Source organism: Euprymna scolopes, chromosome 45 (genome assembly GCF_053919585.1).
Source record: "Euprymna scolopes isolate OS-2025 chromosome 45, ASM5391958v1, whole genome shotgun sequence".
Lineage (NCBI taxonomy): Eukaryota > Metazoa > Mollusca > Cephalopoda > Sepiida > Sepiolidae > Euprymna > Euprymna scolopes.
In genome coordinates this window covers 54332588-54355742 of record NC_136526.1, presented here as the reverse complement: position 1 = coordinate 54355742, position 23155 = coordinate 54332588, and the positions used below count along the sequence as shown (strand labels likewise).

Sequence of the window (23155 nt, the reverse complement as noted above, 5' to 3'; positions counted from 1 at the left end):
TATGTATATATTGTCAAATGAACATATATATATTGTCAAATGAACATATGTATATTGTCAAATGAACATATATATATATTGTCAAATGAACATATGTATATATTGTCAAATGAACATATGTATATATTGTCAAATGAACATATGTATATTGTCAAATGAACATATGTATATTGTCAAATGAACATATGTATATTGTCAAATGAACATATATATATTGTCAAATGAACATATATATATATATATTGTCAAATGAAATGTTCAAAAACAGATTTACATAATTCTTCTGTATAATAACATGTAAATGTTTTTTGGTTCATGTATTATCTGAAGATAGTTGATCCGACGTTGTATTGTGCTCCAGAGGATTCGCACTTGGCTATGCTTGGTCTTCTTCCCAGGGATGATGATGATGATGATGATGTTTGACCTTCCACTTGATTTTGTTCACAAAAGTTCACAGCTTAAATCATGTTCATCGTGTATTATTTATGATTTTGAATTGCTATGTTTGTTAGGTGAGAATGTGATTTCTTCCTTTGTAAACATTTTAAAGGATTTAAATCAACTGTAATCAGCTCAACTTGAGGAGCAGTAATATATTGTTTTGATAAAATGTTTTATTTTTTTTAAATAGCATTAAAAAAAACTAAAAGCAAAACAAATTGAAAAGAATCTGCTTTCTACAAAGGTTAGAGGTTAAATCACCAAAACCATAACGAGAACACCCAAGATAAAAACAATATTCTGAATAATATAATATAATAATACAAATATAAATTGATTTACATAGTTTATCAAGAAATTTTCTTTTCTCTTTGGTGTATTCAAATGCCCTTTTTTCAAAATACATATAAACAGAAATGGAAAAAACATGAATTTATGGATGAACAAACCTGGTAAATACTGAGGAAAATCTAGTTCTTATTATAAATATTTCAAAAAGGAATTGGAACATGTAATCATTATTCAGTTTTTTAATAATTTATCCTTAATAGCATAGTGAATCGAAACACAACATTAATGTCATGCACATAACAAAAAAGCCAAATCAAAATGCATGGAAAAGTTTATAGAAGTTTTCTTCTGGTATACATTCTTGCAAAATCATTCCTGCATATATATATATATATATATATATATATATACTGTTAAATGAGCTGTCCAAAAACTTCAGCGTATTTACATGTCCTTTTTTGCAAATGGTTTCCAGCCCCAAAAAATATTTTTAAAAAAAATGGACAAATTGAAAAGAATCTGTTTCATAAATATTGTTTCAATTTTATTATCATTTGGTTCTAGCTCCAAAACAAATGCACAAATTGAAACTTATATATATATATATATATATATAATTTGCAGTCAATGTTTGTATAAAGCATTGTTAGTTATCATCACCAACAGTGCCTGTCCCAGCACCTTAATGGATAGAGCTACTATCAACTCGATGGTTGTAGGTGCAATCTCAGGATTCAGATAGGTACAGATCTACTTACACTAAAGAGCTGCGATACAGTAAAACAGTCTGTGGATCACGCACACACATATATATGTATATATGTAGACGGCAATTTGTGCATTGGTTTTTTGGAGGGGATCTCTCTCTATATATAGACTCCCTACCAAATTGCCTTCTGCATAATTCATAAAGTTTTCCTTTTCAGTGTAGTCACATGCACTTTTTTCCCAAATCGCATCTATCTGAACCACACTCCTCCCAAAAAGCAAATGCACAAATGAAAAGAATCTCTGCCTTTACATGATGATAAAAAATTGAATATATATATATATATATATATATATATATATATATAAGTGTATATATACACCCATATATACCTTCAACTTTCTTATCATTTTGATCTAGCTGGGAATGGAGCATTCTGCAGATGCCAGACATTCACCCGCTATGCCATACATTCCAACTGAGAGTTTTTTCCAGCTTCTAATTGTCCCTTGTAAGTACAATTGTTTGTATCTTGTTTGCACTTGGTTCACCAGGTATATCTGCCAATCTATACAATATGTATTCTCATGTGTTTTTTAAGCGTGGAATTTTGCGAAAAAGACGAACCACAAACGTTGCACGAGTATGGTTTCTCTCCAGAGTGCGTGCGCATATGAGTCTTTAGCGTGGAATTCTGCGAGAATGATGATGTGCAGACTTTGCACGAATATGGCTTCCGCCCGGTGTGTATACGCATGTGTCGTTTTAACGTGGAATTCTCTGAGAATGAAGATCCACAAACGTTACAAGAATACGGCTTTTCCCCGGTATGAATTCTCCAGTGATTTTTCAGGTGGATGTTCTGCGAGAAAGTTGAGCCACAGATGTCGCAGCGGAACGGTTTCTGTCCCGTGTGCATCTGCATGTGCGTCTTGAGATGCGAGTTCTGCGTGAAAGCCGCCTCACACACTTTGCACGTGAACGGCTTCTCACCCGTGTGTATTCGAACGTGCTTTTCAAGGTTGACCGTCTGGGCAAACGTCGAACCACACACATTGCACGAACACGGCTTTTCGCCACTGTGCACGCGCATGTGTTTTGTCAACGATGATTTCAGTGAAAAAGCAGATTCACACACGTCGCAAAAGTATGACTTTTCGGCAGCAGATTTCTGCATGGTTTAGAAAAATTTCTGAAAACCCCAGAACAAAATGTTGTATAGCAAAGTATGTCAGCAATTAAGTAAAAACTCAAAGCATTTCATTCTTGATATGTCCAATTCGAAAATCTCCATTTTCCATAATAATTTGAATCTGTAAACAAAGAGGAGATATAATCAGTAAAATTTTAAAAAAATATTTATTACAAGCAGTTTAAAGATTTTCTGAAAATAAGTCAGTAATTACGTAAAAATCTCCATTACTAACGATTACTACGATATTGTCCCATTGATTACTGTACATGCAATAACCCTTATCCCCGAGTGGCCTCCATTACTAACGATTACTACGATATTGTCCCATTGATTACTGTACATGCAGTAACCCTTATCCCCGAGTGGCCTCCAGGCCTTGATAAGCGGTGACTTCCATGTAAAAAAAAAATTTCCAGCGTAGCACTATCCTTCGCTTATTTTCTCTCACACCTAAAAATTATTTGTTATTTTGACGTCAATAATTTTATTTGAATACTTTCATAAACATACAATAGAACTGCGGGATACAGCATTAAAACCTAGTAACAAAATACAGCACAGTATAGATTACACGTAATAATATAAATAACACTGTAAGGCGGGCCAAATAACGTAACCAGGGTCCGGAAAAACATTGTATTCCACATCGTAACATGAAAAAAAGTATCCTAGGGCTACCGTATCCCGAGGTTCTTTGGTAAATTTATTATATAAATTCATATAAAAAACTTATTTTTTAAATAAAAAACTTTTATTTTTATAGTTTCATAAACATCTATTTCTTATAAAATTTCAAATAAAAACTTTTATTTTTTAAATTTTGTTATCAAAAGTGCAAACAAAGACTAATTGTTATTTTTATCTGTATAATTGTGTTAATTTTTTTTTTGTATATTTTCAATAATGTCCTTTTATATTTTATTTCAATAAATCGTTTCATGATGGAAATATTGAAGAATAAAAGTAAAGGAACTCATTTGGGTCATTCCCATGTTAAAACATTAGCAAAAAGTTGAAGTCTGTACCCATCGACACCGAATTACTTGAAATTTGGCACAAATATTCCCCTTCACGAGTTAGGAAAATTTGCCAAACTTTACCGTTCGGATTTTAGAAGGTGTGTATAAAATTTGCATACTTTGCTTCTAGATTTATGCCATGAAAAGTCATGGAATTTCAGTGTTTTATAAAAATTTAAAAAAATACTTCCACATATTCAATATTTCTAAAATTTGGTAGGAAGGGCATTTAGAGACTGTAGAATTCGAATATTTAATTATTTTAACCCCATACCTGGTAGAAAATAAAATTTTGCCCACCCAAAAGCATGTCCCCCAATTCATCATGTATGTATGTAGCTTACGGTCAGTCTAGAAAAAATATGTCCTCTTCAATTTTTATAATATTTTTTTTATAGCATCTACTATGATTGTTTAAGTTCTCAAAATATTTTGTGAGGGTTTCTAGCCTGCTTTAGAAGATATGGGCCTGCCAAGTTTATAATTTTTTTCCTATGTGTAATGGCCTGGTGAATTGACATGGAATGAACCACTTTACTTGTCACCGCTTCTGTAATGCTCGGCAGAAAATGAGGGAGAATGTTAATTGACAATAACTGAATTGATATTTTAATCTGTTTTCAAGTCGTGCAAAATTGTCACTCGTATTTCACTGATAAAATTTGATTTTCTTATTTTAAAAATAAAACTATTTGATCAATTTATGTGATTTTTGGTGTATGATATTTTCTTTCTATCATGGCTACAGATTTGTTTATTCATTTATTTATTTTTTTTTTCATATGGGAAACTCTGGACAAACTTCAAAATGACTTTTCTTGCCTTTGGTATCAGTTATTTGTTGACTATTTTTTTTGCACTTCCTCTTTTCTCTCTCTCTCTCTCTCTCTTGGAAACAATGGCCAAAATAGTATATCTGCATTTAACAGTAAAACTTTAAACTAAAACTTATTTTGTGACCATGTTCATTTTGCGCCATTTTTCTTATTTATTTCTGATTAAATTCAAGCAAAATCCTCCAACACCTGTCAGAGTAACCGGTGAAAACTCTGAAATAAGTCTTTCTGCTTTTTCTCACTTTTGCATGACTGGCACGATTTTCATTTTTAATATTAAGATTTATTATTATTAATTAAAAGAAAAACAAAAAAAAAACACAGATATTTTTGAAATCTTTTTCTTTTCCATGTGAGTTCACCTGAAGTCATTTTTTATTAAAAGAAAAATCATGATAAAATAAAATATGCAACAGGTGCGCTTGAAAGCCAAATCACAACGCAATATTATGAAAATAAACAAATATTTTACTTGTTTGAGATTTATAATTTAAATATATTTCGGAGTAAAACGCCATCCTCAGTATTTTGTAGATCTTTTTTCTTTTTTGCCATGTTGTAAAATTGGAGAAAGTCTTTTAGTAAAGATATGCATGTTGTCTCTCAGTGGTTGTATGTTGAAATGTTGGAATGGTGAATTGGCTACACAAGTTAAACGTCAGGGGTGTGAGTTCCATTATAGATTTAATCTGAATAAAATAAAATATGCATCAAGTGCGTTTGAAAGCCAAATCAAATTTCAAAATACAACCATTGAGAGACAACACACGGATCTTTACAAACAGATTTTTCTTTTTCCAACTTTACAACATGGCAAGAAAGAAGTAAAAAAAAAAGAAAAAAAATGTACAAAATATTGAGGATGGAGATTGACTCCGAAATATTAAAATTAAACAAGTAAAATATTTATTTTCATAATATTGCATTGTGATTTGGCTTTCAAGCGTACCTGATGCGTATTTTATTCAAATTGTTACGTTATACTGTAGTTCTTTAGATTTTAACCATGTCGTCTATTTAATCTGTTAAATAGTTTCAACTTCTTGACGAATGTATATAAGACAATTAGTTGTTTCACAGAAAAAAAAACAAACCCACTTGACATAAGTTTATAAAAAGGAATAACAATTGGGATTTTTTTTCTTTTCTTTTTTAGATGGGCTGTTTCTGGTTAATTTCGTGTTTCGTTCCATGCTTGATGACTTCAATTTCGTATTTACATCAACTGTATCCATTTCCACCATCTTGGTTTTGAAAGCACAATTGTTAGAGATTGCCGCCCTTTTTTTGTGTGTGCTTGTTAAGATAGAATGGATAGATTGACGTTTTTTTATTATTATTTATTAATATGTCGTTTTAAGCAGAAACACTATTACGTACTTAATTGTCATGTCGAAAATAATGATATATCCAAAAATTACGAAAATTCATCGAGTAGAACTACTATTGTGTTTTAGTAAAAAAAAAAAAAAAAAATCAATCACTACAGGCAACAGTGGCAACACATATTGCACGCCATGAACAAGTAATCGAAAATATCCGTTCGGAGAATGTGCCCTGCGTATGAACTCTTCAGCGTTTACTTTACAACATCTAAGAAAAAAATGCAATTTTACCTAATTTTCCGTTAAAATTACTTACTATAAATTACTTAAAATTATTTACTATAAATAACTTTTTATTTGATGAATTTTCGTAATTTTTGGATATATTACTATTTTCGACATGGCAAGTCCGCAAGTATATGTTATTGTTTTTTGCTTAATAGGACATATTTAAAAAAAAAAACAAAAAAAACTGTCGACTCTATCTTAACAAGCACCTCAATTTCGCCCTTAGCCGTGTTTAGAAAATCAGTAGTAGTAGTAGTAGTAGTAGTAGCAGCGAACCAAACCATACCGCCACTCCGCCAGTCCTGATGATTATCTCAAGGTTTATACCAAATTTAGTTTCATTCTATCGTGTTCTGCATAATTTCGCTAACGTGAAATAAACAGAACAGTTTGATAGCTGATTTGAATATCAATTTAAAATAAATTAAAAACTATTTAAATACATCCGCAGGAATCAGGATGGATTGCGGACGAAGATGTGATACGACGTTTATCAACCTCAAAACAGGCGTTTTTCAAATTCGCAAAAAAACAGAAATTCAAATAATACTTACCCACTTTCAAATGAATCGGCTATATGTCTTAGAGGAAGCAACGCCAACGAAAATATTATTTTAAAAGTGACAACACTCGTCCTCTTTTCAAGAGGATAAGTTATTAAATTCAAAATGGCGACGAGAAATGAGGTTCGCAGTAAATAAAATTTAAAAAAAAAGCAAAATTAAAATGAATGAATAAAATTTAAAAAGCAGAACGATATCTTTTGATAATTGAAGGAAAAAAAAATATTATTTTTGTATCTCAATAGTTTATTAATTTAACGGAGAAAATGAAGAAAGACACATATTACATTAAATTTGCTTTTAACGTAAAGCAGACGCGACAAGCAACCTTGACCAATGACCGGCATTGTTTAAAACGTTTAACGCCGGAATTCTTATTCTTTAATTTTCAAGTTGTTTCAGAAAATATTTTTCTTTCTTTCTTTTTTTTTTAGAAGACAAATTACTTGAAAAATTCGTAAGTATCATTTATTTTTTATTAGTCTATTCGTTTAAGAAAAAAAAAAAAAAAAGAAAAAAAGGGGCTTGTATTACAACCCACAGATGTTAGAAAAAGTTGTCAAAAAACAAATATATTACAAATAAAAGTAATCAAAGGCAAGGTAAGTTACTTTCCTACCAAACGAAATAAGCTTTTAGTGTTTTTATTTAATGTAAAATGTTTATTCGGTTCGAAAAACAAGTAATATTGAGCGTCAATATCTATTTAAACTTCCTATTTATATCATTATACCAACCACCTGTATATTTACTGCACTTCAGTATTTCAGTCACACACACACACACTATATATATATATATATATATATATATATATATATATATATATATATATATATATAGTACTGTTTCATTGTATTGGAATTCATCAGTGTGGCTAGACTAGCACCTTTCTCTTGCCAGGGATTGACCTTACAACCATCACGTTGATAGTTGGCAGTTCTATCCACCGGCCCATGAGATCGGTGCTCGTAAATGACCTCAACAAATGTCCATTTAAATAAACACTCGCCCACTGCTTTTACAGTGCTTGAGTTGCTTGTTTCTATATAAACAAACAGCGAGCATCGCTTTATAGCCAATTAAGTAGTGGGTGAGATATATTTACGACAGTGCTCTAACCAAAAAGGGGGGATTTTAAATATGTAGTCATCCACATAGTACTGTTTTGTTGTACCGCGCCTCATCAGTGCAACTAGACTAGGGCCTTTCACTATATATATATATATAGAGAGAGAGAGAGAGAGAGAGACAGAGAGAGAGAGACAGAGAGAGAGAGAGAGAGAGAGAGAGAGAGAGAGAGAGAGAGAGACTTGTTTGTAATATACCGAATGTTACTGGGTTTGCATAATTCAGTAAATTTTCATATACCAATAAATTTTAAGCCAAAGAGAGATGATTTAAATTGTAAGCTACAAAATTATATTTCATAATTGAACATTCATATACTGTATTAACAAAAACCCAGACTAAAAAAAAAAGAATTGATAGCAACAAAAAGTGTATTTCATTGTTAGTTACAATTGTTTCAAGACTAATTGGACAAATTCAAACATTATGGCATTTGAAAATGTTTTCGCATGCTTTATTTCCTTTAAGGAAAATGTCTTTACATAATGTTCTATAGTTAAAGTGTTTTTTTATTCAAGAAGTCTGAAGAAAGGCTGGTTATGTGAAAATTTTCAAACACCATAATGTTTGAATTTGTCCAATTAGTCTTGAAACAATTGTAACTAACAATGAAATACACTTTTTGTTGCTATCAATTCTGTTTTTGAAGTCTTGGTTTTGTTAATACAGTATATATATATATATATATATATATATATATATATATATATATATATATATATATTATATACTTGTTTATTGTTAAATAAACATGTTTACATCCTGCTGCTACAAACAGTCATTTGTTTCAATCAAACAACAGATATTGAATAGTCAAGTCGCTGCCTGATGATATCTGTTGTTTGATTGAAACAAATGACTGTTTGTAGCAGCGGGATGTGAGTATGTTTATTTAACAATAAACAAGTATTATCAGCTCTTTTTATTGAGCACTATCTAACAACCTCGTTGAATTCACTAGTCTATTACTTTTGAATAAAAAACCCAAGTATATATATATATATATATATATATATATATATATATATATATACACACACACATACAGCATAATCATTTTGACACACTGGTTTTCGTCAGATCACCGAAGTTAAGCAACAATGAGCCTGGTTAGTACCAGATGGGGGATTATTTGGGAATTCTGGGCACTGTATGTGCTCTCCGCTTATACTAACATTTGTTTCCAGTTGTCCTGTACATACACTTCACTTGCCACTGGTATTTAACAATGTCGACTCAAGAGAGGTGTGGTTGGGTTAGGGTTAGAGGTGTGGTTGGAGATTGTGCATCTCATGCTATAATAATTTCACGTGCAGGCACCCCTTTGTGGGTATTCATAGTCTGTCAAAGACTGAAGGAGCCCCTTATATATATATATATATATATATATATATATATATATATATATATATATGGTGCTAATGTAGAGAGTGATCTGCGCTATTTTTTAAATCGTATTTCCACATTTAATTAAAGTTTTATGATATGTTTTTTAATCAATTGTAAGGTTAAAGTACAGAATAGGTACAAAACACCCTCCCCTCCCTATGTTAAGAATGGCTTTTTAAATAATAACGTTATTATTTCAGCACGGATCACTCTCTGCATGAGTACCATATATATATATATATATATATATATATATATATATATATATATATATATTTATATATAATATAAAGCTGAATGTGTGTGTGTGTGTGTGTGTGTGTGTGTGTGTGTGTGTCTGGTCACGAATAGGCTCCTATATGTTTGACTTTATTAAAAACCTGATTACATATAATTATAGAAGATGTATCGAGATACAGGAATGGATATGCTTGATCTGGCAGAACAGTGGTTCATTAAAATTAAGGGGTCTGCGTTCGTGCCTGGTACACGAAGTATGGAAATAAAAAATAAAAAAAAACACGTTTACAAGTGTTTTTGATATAGATGTACATAAGAATACTTTGATAAGTATGTTTTAACTTAAATAGGGATGGTATAATAAAATTGTGGGGTCTGCGTTCGCACCTGGCCTCCATAGAATGGAAATAGGCACAAACTTTAATAAAGACTTTTCATATCTATTTGTGTAAGTATACTTTGATAATTATGTTTCTGTTTGAAGAAATATGGTATAATAAAATTATGAGGTGTTCGTTCGCACCTGACCTCCATAGAATGGAAATATGTCACAAAGTTTAACAAGGTTTTTTAATATAGATCCACAGAATATTGTGATAAGTGTTTCAGTGTGAACAGGTATGGTATAATAAATTATGGGGTTTATCTATTTTATTTTTACTTTCATCATATTTTGCTTTGGTTTTGATACCCCCAAATTTACAGCCCTTCCTTTTCATAACCTATCATACTTTCATAAATCAGAGTCCATTTTCTGTAGGCTGTTTTTGAACCCAGTCAACGACGGGTACTTTTACTAGTATATATATATAGTTTGGCTTGATTTGGTTGTTTTATAGTGTAGCAACCCTTTTCAGGTTATTTAATGCCGAATCCAGTTATTTTGGAAATAGTATTCATGTTGCATCTAGTTATTTTGTAGAAAGTTTTTATTCTTCAAACTTTTTTGTATCTTCAATCGCTAGTTTGTTGTGTTTGGTTTGGTTTGGTTTGGTTTTTTTTATAGTGGATTTTATCGTTTTTTGTTCCCTGACCTGCAGAAAATGAATGAGTTTAGCAATGGGAGAGGGAGAAGAGTTACAGTACTAATGTTTGGTACATTTTAAGTTAGAAATGGAAGTGGGGGAGATAGAAAGAGAAATGGGAAGAAGGAAAAGAGGGAAAAGGTGGATTGTTATTTTTATTTTTGGTTTTGCAGAAAATAATTAAGTTTTGCAAAAAAAAAAAAGTAGAAAAACAAAAAGCATCAATGTTAGGTGCATTTTGTCCCAGGAAGCCAATATCTTCAGACAGCCTGATCTGGTAGCACCAGCATATATATTTAAAAATAAAAAACTAGACAAATACTGTTAAAAACTTGCTCAATATATGTTACCGTGACATAGGTTGACATATATTCGGTCGATTTTTAACAGTATTTTGTCTAGTTTTTTTTTATTTATAACACCGTTTCCCAAACTTACCGTGTTAAAGAGAGTCAGGCGCCATCTTGAATTTTCCAATACATCGGTATGTTTTTCGAGCTGAATAAATGTTACATTAAATATAAACACAAAAAATATATCCAGTTGGGTAGAAAAGTAACTTATTTTGCCTTTGATAATATTTATTTGTTATATATTTGTTTTTTGACAACTTTTTCGAATCTATGTGTACAGTAATACAAACCCATATATATATATATATATATATATATGTGTGTGTGTGTGTGTGTGTGTGTGTGTGTGTGCTTGCATGCTTCTAATCCAGGTAGGATTTGTAGCTGAAAAATATGTACTGCTTTTATATAATACTGTATAATATAGAGTTTTTTTTGGGTTTTTTTACACGGTGGTCACCACTTATCAAGGCCCGGAAGTCACTCAGGGATAAGGGTTATTGCAAGTACAGTACGTTACTGTGGAGATTTGATGAAGTGTTTACTTAAGGGGGCGGTTCATCAGGAATTTGTTTACGTTGGACTTGAAGACATCCAGGTTGTAGTCAGGTGGGAAGCAGGCAGACGGAACAGAGTTCCACAGGCGTGCAGTTCTAAGAAAGAAGCTTTGTTCATGGAATCTACGTTTTGATTTAGGCACAGATAAAGAGTGGGGAAAATTTTTGACAGTGGATTCAGCTAGATGGGTGTTTTTCGTAAAAGATTGGCGAGAGGGGACCAGAGATTGGAGTTCAGACGTGCAACTGCCATGGAAATAACGATAAAACAAAGACAGGCTCGCAACGTCTCTTCTGTGGGAGAGAGGTTGCAGAGTAGAGAAAAGGGCATCCCCCACTAAGCCACGAAGTTAATTATATAATAAAGTTTTGTTATTTATACAAACGTTTGGACACACATCATGGCATGTTCGAATCGCAACTTTGATAAACTCGATTCTCTTCAGTTTGTGATGTTGGGATCCGTGTATACCGATCTTTACAGAAATAAGAACATGTTTAATAATTCCAACGTTAATAATTATAACCAAATACCGAGTTACAAAAATATGCAAGAAACAATTATTCATACAAAGCAGGATAACATGAAAACATTTGTTCGTGTACGCGAACAGGTGAAGATACTGAATGTTTATGAAAGTTAATTAGTCCTGTTGTATTTTAGGAATAATTGATTGTTCTTGATTTAGGGGTCACTGGTGAAGCTACGGCTCACTAAAGGTAGGTTGGTTGGTTGGTTGGTTGTTTTTGTTTTACGGCATATCAACCCTTTTCAGGTTATTTAATGCCAAATCCAAAGATTTTGAAGAAAAAAATTTTAATAGAATATATTTGTTGTTTTCAAGTCGGTTTCTATTCAACCCATAGTTGGAACCCTAACAGGTACTACCACTCCGGGTCAGAGTGGACCTGGGAGCAATGGTAATTAAAGGGTGGCTCCACACTCCCCAAAGCCCGCAAGCTGGGGCCTCACCACTGGATATAGTTTAAGGTCATATCCAGGACCCCCATTGAGGGACTTTTAACCTCTGCAGGGAGGCAGTCGTGTATTCTAATGCCCCACCAACAGGGCCCGTTAAAGGTAGGAGAGAGAAGGGAGAAATGAAATGCCAAATTTAACGAACAAACCAATCAGGAGGAGGTTTCCACAAGTATAAAAATCTAGTATTCTAAACATAATATTCAAATTGAAATTTTATCACAGTTTTGTGTTCCATACGTTTTATCCAGCAAATTCAAGTACCGTTGGTGGGCTGAACGAATTGACATTGTGGACCGAATAGTTTGCTGTACCCTGGTCTAGCTAATAGAATGAGAAATGATGAATAGAGATAATTCAATTTTCATTTCCGTTTTAATTTTTTCAGCCGAATAATTCTATTCTCTTTCCATTAGCTGAGATCACTGTCACATCTGGATCATTCAACCATTTTGGAATCGGTGCATATCAATCGGTAAAGAAATAAAAATCCATGTACTGACTGTTTATAAAAGTTGAATTTTAGGAATAATTGGTTGTTCTTCGTAAAACATTATGTGTGATTGTTTTTGGTTGGTATTAATGTTTGTGAAGGATCAGACCGCCTTATCTCATAAGTCTGTTTGCTGCTCTCTGATTATGGAGTGTGCGAATTATACACGGGCACCGCTTGATGCCAGTCAAGATAGAGAGAGAGAGAGAGAGAAAAAAGAGAAGGAAAACGGAAAGCTAGGTCAGAGGTCACAGGAAATGCATACATATAAATTTGTCATGTCATGGTGTCAGTTGCCTTATTCTGCATGTGTGTGCTACTGTGCATAGCTTGCTTTGTGTCTGTGTGTCCGATCAAGACACAAAAACGTATTGAGTACATTGTAACGGTTCACTATAGTTATAACCCTTATCCCTGAGTGGCTTCCGGGCCTTGGTAAGTGGTGATCACTGTGTAAAAAAAAACAAAAAAAAAAAACAGAAAATACTGATTTTTTTCGGCCTGAGAAAATCGAGCTTATCACAACTGATGTGTTTGTCTGAATTTGTGAGAATAGCCGTGGAGTATTGTTGTGGGTACTCACTCGCAGACTAAAGATGAATTCTTCCTAATGGTAGAAATAGATTGACTCTCGATAGGGTCAATTTAATTTCGTAATCTGTCAACTTGGCAGTACTTACTATGACGGCTTTGTATGTTTTTGTTTCAATATATTTTACCATTTCTGACTCGTCTCAGTGTCCATGTTTTATGTCGTGACCATTCTAGGGTCACGACATAAAACATGGACATGGAGATGAGGGGCTCGAACTTGACGATGAGATCCAAACTTTCAAACTGAATATCCACAACTGTGCAGCACATCAAATATGCAAACTACTTCCTACTTAACAAGTTTAGGGGAATCCATCACGGCATTCTCCAGCATTGTTTACTATTAGTTAAGCATGTTTAATGTTGATAACACTTTGAAGATAAGCCAGGATTATCACAACTGATCTCAGTAACATCTTCTGTCAGATTCTCTTAGCAAATGAACCTCTAAAATATTGTGATTTTTTTTTCTTTTCTTTGTACGTGTCTCTGCCATGATGCACATACAAGGCTTGGAGACGGTTCTGGGAGAGTTGAAGTGTCGAATGCTCAGCCACCAGGAAGTGATATATGACAAAACTTTTTTGATGACATTACCGTGGTAATGCATAGTATGTTATGTTGTGTTGTCCCCAATAAAAATGGTAAAAGCACACACACATACACACATACACACGCACACATACACACACATGATGAACTCTTCCATCGATTTCAACGTATGAGCTTCTGCCACAATAACTAAGTGGCTCAGAAATCCATACGAATGATTTGTTTACAGTGGTGAATGCTTTGTGTAGAACCAACCACACTTTTTGGTATTACTGCTAACCTTTGTCGGTGCAGATGACTGCCACAGGACACACACACACACACACATATATATAAATTTAAATGAGAAAATTTCAAAACCTGAAAATGTTATGAAATGATAAAATCATTTTTATTTATTTTTTTTGTTGTTGTTGTTAAAGTCCGAATTTTCGTTAATAACCTGGCTTTATCAAGGCCTAATCCTCTCCCTGATAAAGCCAAGTTATCGACGAAAATTGGGACGTAACAACAACAACAACATAAAAAAACATTCAACAACAACAACAAATACAACAACAACAAATACAACAATTGTTTTCTAAAATGTGTGACTATTTCTTATATATGTATATATATAGACAGACTACGGATACTACGGGTGACTGCATGTGAAATTTTTGTGGCAGGAGGTGCGCAATCTCCAACCACACCTCTCTTGAGTTGACATTGTTAAATAACAGTGGCAAGTGAAGTGTACGACTGGAAACAAATGCTGAGATAAGCGGAGAGCACATACAGCACACACACATATATATATATATATATATATATATGACATGAGTCAAACTTTTTAATGTATATATATATATATACATATGCACATAGTTATGAACAGTACATAGGGCCGAGCAAAGCCGGGCTAAACTGCTAGTATATATATAAAGTGGAGGTATTAATTTACTTTATTATTAATTTAATTTATTAATTAAATTGGTATGTAAAGGAAGGCACCTGGAGTATTGATCGAACGAAAAACAAACCATAATGATTTTTAAATAGTTAAGTATTTTTGTATAATAATAATATTAATCACTGCATATGCAAATTTTCAAATTACCTTTTCATTCTAACAATATCCAGCTGTTTATTTCTTCTGTTTATCTATCATTTGAATATAATTTTTATTTTATCTATTTTTTAAATATTTTCAACTATTTATCAGTTATAAATTGTAGATATGTATGTTTATTATAAAATTTAATCTTAGTTTTGACTGTATTTTACAATACAATTCAGTTCTCTTTTCTTCAGAGAGACAGAAACGCATACATTTGAACATTGTTTTAAACTTAAAAAATTTTTTTTATTACATTTTCACCCCAAACAAGGCACATTGCCACTTTGATGTAGGGGGCTACTATTAGGGACACAGGCTACAGGGGTACTAGGTGGGGAGTTGGGCAGCAAGATGTCGGTTCACGTTACACTTGAACTTCTGCATGTCAGTATAGTTGGGGAAGCAGGAACTTGGAAGGGAATTCCAAACTCTAGCGATTCTGGGGAAGAAACTACTGGAGTAGAAGGTTTTCTTACATCTAGGGATCTCAACTGTGAAGGGGTGGGGTTTTGCTGCTTGTTGGGTTTGTCAGGGTATTTACATAGAAGGGGTACAAGTGCTTGCAGTTCGTCGGAACATTCACCGTTAAAGTACCTGTAGAACAGGCAGAGGGATGCTACATTTCGTCGATGGGACAGAGGTTGAAACTTGGATGACAGTTCAGGACGTATTAGGTTGGCGACTCTTTTGAACCTTGTCTAGGAGTGAGAGACTAGTAGCAAATGCACTGGCACAAATATGACAACAATTCGATTGTCAGTCACCCACACTGATAGCATCAACATTTAAAATTGTGCACTCGCTGAGTTTGCATATGCTTTCCCCATGAAAACAGTACACATCTGCTAAAAAGACCCAAAATGTGGGGAGTCAGAGCTCCACCGAAGGGTTCTCACCAGTTGTGCCATATAAGTAAACGAATCAATTTCAAAGATAACATGTACACTGTAAGCGAAACGTGACATAACCCAAGATTGACCCCCAAGATTGACCCCCATGATTGACCCCGGAGTGAATTCCTCCAATAGACCCCTGATGGAAAAAGGATAGGAAGATCAAAAATGAACGTGAAACAAACAACTGAGATTTTATTGCAATGGAAGAGACCGAAGGACTGATATAATTTGACTGTGTCATGCATTACAGGAGTTCAAAAGTCTAAGTAAATGAGGAATTAAGTGATGTTTACTTGAGTAATGGCACCAAACTGGATACTCCACCAGATTAGATGAATTCTTGTTCTGCAATCTGGTAAGACCAATCCTTAGCTTGAACAAACTGAGGAGAAAAAAAAAAGAGAAACCATAAAAAGTTGAATATTGAATGTAGCAGCAAGTCCTTTTTTTTTTTTTTTTTTACAAGGTGGTCACCACTTATCAAGGCCCGGAAGCCACTCGGGGATAAGGGTTAGTATGTTAGTGTTGAGATTTGATAAAGTGTCTTACTTAAGGGGGCGGTTCATCAGGAATTTGTTTATGTTGGACTTGAAGGCATCCAGGTTGTAGTCAGGTGGGAAACAGGCAAACTGAACAGAGTTCCACAGGCGGGCACTTCTAAGAAAGAAGCTTTGTTCATGGAATCTACGTTTTGGTTTTGGCACAGATAAAGAGTGGGAAAAGTTTTTGACAGTGGATTCAGCTAGACAGGTGTTTATCGTGAAAGATTGGTGAGGGGGGGGACCAGGGATTGGAGCTGAGACGAGCACTTGCCATGGAAGTAATGATACTTCTTGGGAACATGTTTACCAGAAATAACAGTTGGAAATAAGTCATACGCCATCCAATATAACTATCCAATTTCTACAGCCATAAAACCTGACATAGTGATATGGAACAAGAAGGAGAAAGAAGCAACCTTAGTGGAAGTCAGTGTCCCCAATGATGCTGGATTAAAGCTGAATGGGAAAAGATAACGAATATCAAAGTCTTACATTTGACATGAAAAGAAACTGGAATCTTAAGATCTCTATCATTCCAGTTATCATAAGAGCAACTTGACTCATGAAAAAGAATTTACAAAAACTAACTAGCAAATATACCTGGTGAACCAAGTGCAAGAGAGATTCAAACAATTGCACTTAAAGGGACGGTCAGAATCTTTAAACGATCTCTCAGTTGGAATATCTGAGTTAGTGGGTGAATGTATGGCATCAGTCAGGATGCTTCATCCCCAGCTTGAACAAACTGATAAGAAAAAAAGAGAAACCATATTCTTATGCAGTTCGACTTTCGTATGACATGTACAAAGGCACACAAGCGAGAGAATAGCATTTCTAAAAACTTATTTAAAAAAATACACATGTGAACACAGAGTTTTAGAATCTTACAAATATCTCTCTGTTGGAATGTATGAGATATCTGGTGAATGTTTGGCATCCAGTAGGATACCCCATCCACAGCTAGAAGAAAGTAATAAGAAAATTGTAAAAAAAAAAAGATGAACCTTACAGACACCATCTTGGGGTGTCTTTGGTTTCTCAGTATAAGGACTTGTAAAGAAAATTGATGTAAACTTAAATAACATTGAACTGGGTATTCCACCAGATCAGATGATTTTTTTGTTCTGCAATCTGGTAAGAACAAGAGATTAAAAGAAAATTATCTTCTTTTCAGCAACTATATATATATATATATATATATATATATATATTAGTTGCTGTATGTGTTGTAACATATACCATAAATTAATTACAGTTCAATATATATATATATATATATATATATATATATATATATATATATCCGGTAGGATGCTCCATCCCCAGCTTGAACAAACTGATCAGAAAAAAAGAGAAACCATATTCTTATAGTTCGACTTTCGTATGACATGTACAAAGGCATTTCTGTAAAAGTCTGAGGAAGAGATTAAAAGAAAATTATCTTCTTTTCTAACTCAACTTTTGAGAGAGGATCTTGATTGAACACTTGTATATCTAAGTATCTCATTATTATGCGTTTGATTCTTGGGCTATTAAACATGCAATATATATTAAAATAAAAACTAAAGCTCAAAGTTTAAAGAAAAATCCAAAGTATTTACTGTACATAAAAATCAAGTGTTGACCCTATAAAACGATGGTACACTTTGACTGCCTCATGCGTCACATGATGCAGAAGTTCCTAAGTCTAAGTTGATGAATTGATCTAAATGATGTACTAAATATTTTGAAAATGATTTATTTACTTTTTTTATTTTAGATTCCAGTGAAATCTTTAACGTTTTGTTTGCTGATATCTAAGAGCATGGAATCAGATTTCAAAGAGAAGTCTTACTCCTGCAAATGTGCGTGGCCGGACATCTTTATACGGTTCCAGTTTCAAAATACATAAACATGAAACAGACAATCGAGAGAGATTTGATTGCAACAGGAAGAAACTGGAGGGCTGCTAGAGATCTGGGTTCAAATCGAAAACAATGGAATACCTTGACTGTAGGATGCAGGAGTTATTAAGTCTAAGCAAAAGAATTGATCTAAAAAGTGTACTAAATAAAATATAATATGTAACAAGTGCGCTTGATAGACAAAGCACAGCGTAATATTAGAAAAATAAACAAATATTTTACTTGTTTGAAATTTATAACATAAATATATTTCAATTTGATTATTTTGATTTGGCTTTCAAGCACACTTGATGCATATTTACATTTCAAAATACAACCACTGAGAGACAACGCGCAGCTCTTTACAAACAGACTTTTCTTTCTCCAACTTTACAACATGGCAAGAAAGAAGAAAAGAAAAAGAAAGAAAGAAAACAACATACTGAGGATGGAGTTTGGCTCCAAAATGTATTTATGTTATAAATTTCAAACAAGTAAAATATTTGTTCATTTTCCTAATATTACATTGTAATTTGGCTTTCAAACGCATATTTTATTTTATAGAAAAGATGTGTAAAATGTACTAGGGACGTTCTAAAAGTAATGTCTCTTATTTTTATATTCCGCCCGAATGACCACGGGATTGCAACACACTGAAGATGGAGTCTATCTCTGAAATATATTTATGTTATAAATTTCAAACAAGTCAAATATTTGTTTATTTTCCTAATATTACGTTGTGATTTGGCTTTCAAACGCATTTGATGCGTATTTTATTTCATTCAAATTAAATCAACGTTTCTATATGGAACTTACACCCTTGACGTTATTCTCGCGTTGCCTACGCACAGTTCCAACATTTCAAAATACAACTGCTGAGATACAATGCGCGACTCTTTACAAACAAGTTTTCTTTATCCAAATTTACAACATGGCAAGGAAGAAGAAAAAGAAAGATGACAACATACTGAGGATGGAGTTTAGCTTCGAAATATATTTATGTCATAAATTTCAAACAAGTAAAATATTATTTGTTTTCCTAATATTACGTTGTGATTTGGCTTTCAAGTGCACTCGATGTGTATTTTATTTTATTCAAATTAAATCAACGTTTCTATAATGGAACTCACGCCCTTGACGTTAATGTACTAAATATTTTTAATATGCTTTGCTCATTTTTTTCTTATTTTCAGATATTGATGAAGTTAAAAAAAATTTTTTTTGATGGCTTTTTTTCTTTATTTTTCGATACCGGTGAAAGAGGAGAAGATAGTAATTTAATTGAATTAATTCAATCTTTTGAACTATTTATTTGTGGATATCTAAGAGTATTGCTTCAAATGCTTTGTTTATTTTTTTTAACATTTTTTTATTTTCAAATTCAGAGTGAAACTTTTTAAAACTTTTTTTCTTGAAAACTTTTTTTCTTTATTTTCAGATTTGATGCATATTTTATTTTATTCAAATTAAACCAACGTTTCTATAATGGAACTCACACCCTTGATATTATTCTCGCATTGTCTACGCACAGTTCCAACATTTCAAAATACAACCGCTGAGATACAACACGCATCTCTTTACAGACTTTTCTGTCTCCAAATTTACAACATGGCAAGGAAGAAGAAAAAGAAAGAAAGAAAAGAAGAAAACATACTGAGGATGGAGTTTAGCTCCAAAATATCTAAATATCTAAGAGCATTACTTCAGATGCTTTGTTTATCTAAAAAAAATTTTTTTATTTTTTAATTCTGGTGAAACTTTTAAAACCTTTTTATTGTTGATCGCTATTTTTTCTTTATTTTCAGATTCCGGTGAAGTCGATATCAAAGAGCATTGCTTCAGATGCTTAGTTTATTTAAAAAATTATTTTTATTTTCAGATTCTGGTGAAATTTTTAAAAACTTTTTATTTTGTTCATAGCTTTTTTTTTTCTTTATTTTCAGATTGTGGTGAAAGTGGAGAAGATAGTAATTCATTTAACTTAATTCAATGTTTTGAAATTTTTATTTATCCATATCTAAGAGCACTGCTTCATATGTTTTTTTTTTGTTTTTTTTCAGATACCAGTGAGAGTGGAGAAGATTGCGATTCAATTACAAGGGAAATCCTTTTTAACTTTTTATTTGTCGATATCTAGAAAGCATGGAATCGGGTTCCAAAGAGAAACCCTACTCCTGCGAAGTGTGTGGCCGGACATTTCTATACAATTCCAATTTCAAAATACACTCGCAGATTCATAGCGGTGAAAAGCCGCATACGTGTGCAGTTTGCGGGTCGTCATTCACGCGCAGTTCACACCTGAAGATGCACATAAAAACGCACACAGGTGAGAAACCATTTTCCTGCAAAGTATGTGCAGCTGCGTTCTCTGAAAATTTCAACCTGAAACGCCACATGTTACGCCACACTGGAGAGAAAGCTTATTTATGTGAAGTGTGCGGTTGCGCTTTCTCAGAAAAATACCTTTTACAACGACACATGCGAACACATACTGGAGAAAAACCTTATTCTTGCAACATATGTGGGGCGTCGTTCTCAAATAATTCTTGTTTCAATCGACATCTGCGAACACACACTGGAGAGAAACCTTATTCATGTGACATATGCGGTTCAGCATTTTTATACAGTGCAACTTTCACTCGACACATGCAAAGGCATACGCAGGAGAATAGCATTGCGAAAGAGTAACCATTTAAAAAATACACATATAGACACATGACAGTGCTTATCCATGAAATTCCTTATTTGACCAATCAACTTTTCATGTGAAGTGTGTGGTTTGGTATTTTTAAACAGTGCAATTTTTGTGTAACACACGTAAAAGCACATGCAGGAGAATAGCATTTCGGAAGACTAACCATTTAAAAAAATACACATATAGACACATGACGGTCCTTATTCATGAAATTCTTTTTGAGGGCAATCAACTCTTTGTGTGAAATGTGTGGTTTGGCATTTTTAAACAGCACAATTTTTGTGCCACGTGCAACAGCACATGTGGGAGAATAGCATTTCTAAAGACTGTACCTTCCTTTAATAATTACAGGAAACCTACTCAACCACTGATAGCCATGGCTAATGATACATTTTAAACTTTAATTCAAGCCATTATATATCAAAAATAATTTTATAAAATCAATAGTAGGTTCTCTACAGTGCAATGTAGACTGCAATGTATTGTGACCCACACAGTTTTAGAATCTTAAAAAGATCTCTCGGTTGACATATATGAGATAGCTGGTGAATGTCTGGCATCCAATAGAATGCTACATCCACAGCTAGAACAAATGAATACAGAAAGTGAAAAAAAGTGATTAAACTACCAGACACTATCCTGAAATGTCTTTCATTTCTCTGTGCAAGTTTTTGTGGGGCATTCTTATACAGTGCTACTTATGCGCGAGCCTTTTCTAGTCTCACACAAAAACACGCGTTCACATCTCAAGCTATATTACTTGTCATATATATATACGCACACACAAACATACGCGCACATGTACACACAAGTAGATATATTAACGTTTGTGTACATACACTCACATTCACGTGTATACACACACACGCTAACGCACGCACATGTATGCACAGACGGACAAAGTCACTTCCCCTTTCAAAGGAAATCCACACATGCACAAAAGACCAGTGGAAACATCTATAAAAGAAAGAGCAAAAAGCAGCTTCTCCCTTTTTAGGACCAGCTTTCGAGCTGTAGGGTCTATGGACCGACAGCGTGCCTCACACCACTTGCTACTATGTGGGACAAAAAGCTAACAGACAGTACGTACACTTTATACGCTTTCTATCTCCATAACCTGGATTGACTTTCTCACTCTATCTCCCCTTTCGGCTTTGGTCCATCAAAACAGACATGTGCGCGATGCTCTACTGAGCTTAACCCTCTCTTTCTACAGGCCGGCTTGCCACTTCGCATTTCTCTATTGTATTCCCCTTTCCTTCCACGCGTGTAGTCGTTAACGGCCGAATGAACACATGTACACCCAAGACTTTCATTTCTCAACAGAAAATAAACGACATGTTTATTTTATTCCAGTATTTGAGTTCTTTGTTTCCTTCATTCAATTCATTTCATTATTTTTTCTTGTAGCGAGTTAGAGTATTTATATCCTGGTCTTCTACACTTATGCATGACACATGCAAAGGCACACACGAGAGAATAACATTTCCAAACACTAATCGTTTAAAAATAATATAATAATATGTGCTGCTGCATAATCTGATAATATCAACCTGAAACAACACATATTAAGGCACACTGGCCCCAAAAAGCTGGAAAAATACACTAGCCAATTCCATAGTGTTAAAACAGAAGAATGGGCCAACCATAAACGGGCAAAATACCTACCGACTGAACTATCCCAAGGATCTATTCATAGGGATGGTTCCCTGGACTGGCCCAAAAGAGGATCTCTCCATTACAACTAAGAGAGGTTGATATTGGCTGATATTGGATAAGAGAGGTTGATATTCATGACGAACGCCTTCAAAAAGATGAGTGGTCTAAGCAATAATAATAAATGCAAGTTCTGCAGCACTGACATTGAGAGTGTGGGCTACTTGATCTCTAGTTGCAAAGTCTTACTTGGAGATGGCTATTATACAAATCACTATAATGGAGTTTGCAAATACTTTCATTGGAAGATATGTAAGAAACTAAACTTTCAATGCAGTAAAAAATCCTTGGAACATATACCCAAGCAAACAGTTGGGAATGAAAACTACACAATTCACTAT

General features: G+C 33.4%; 1 protein-coding gene and 1 long non-coding RNA gene across 2 annotated transcripts in view; one reads left to right on the top strand and one right to left on the bottom strand.

Annotated features, from left to right (window-relative positions):
* Positions 1-959: 959 nt before the first annotated feature.
* Positions 960-23155, bottom strand: part of LOC145269673 (uncharacterized) — a 73711-nt gene continuing 51515 nt past the window's right edge. Inside the window, exons 3-4 of the long non-coding RNA XR_013865169.1 lie at positions 16272-16360; positions 960-2757 (exon numbers count right to left, since the gene is read on the bottom strand). This is a non-coding gene — a long non-coding RNA (uncharacterized LOC145269673). The remainder of the gene's footprint in view (positions 2758-16271; positions 16361-23155) is intronic.
* On the top strand, positions 6147-22453 carry LOC145269672 (uncharacterized). The gene is made up of 2 exons (XM_080125381.1): positions 6147-7127; positions 20464-22453. Exon 2 carries the CDS (start codon positions 20546-20548, stop codon positions 21089-21091), a length of 546 nt encoding a protein of 181 aa, XP_079981507.1. The 5' UTR covers positions 6147-7127; positions 20464-20545; the 3' UTR covers positions 21092-22453.

What these genes read in the sequence shown, in the direction of transcription:
- LOC145269672 (XM_080125381.1), top strand. Translation starts at nt 20,546, where the DNA reads ATGGAATCGGGTTCCAAAGAGAAACCCTACTCCTGCGAAGTGTGTGGC.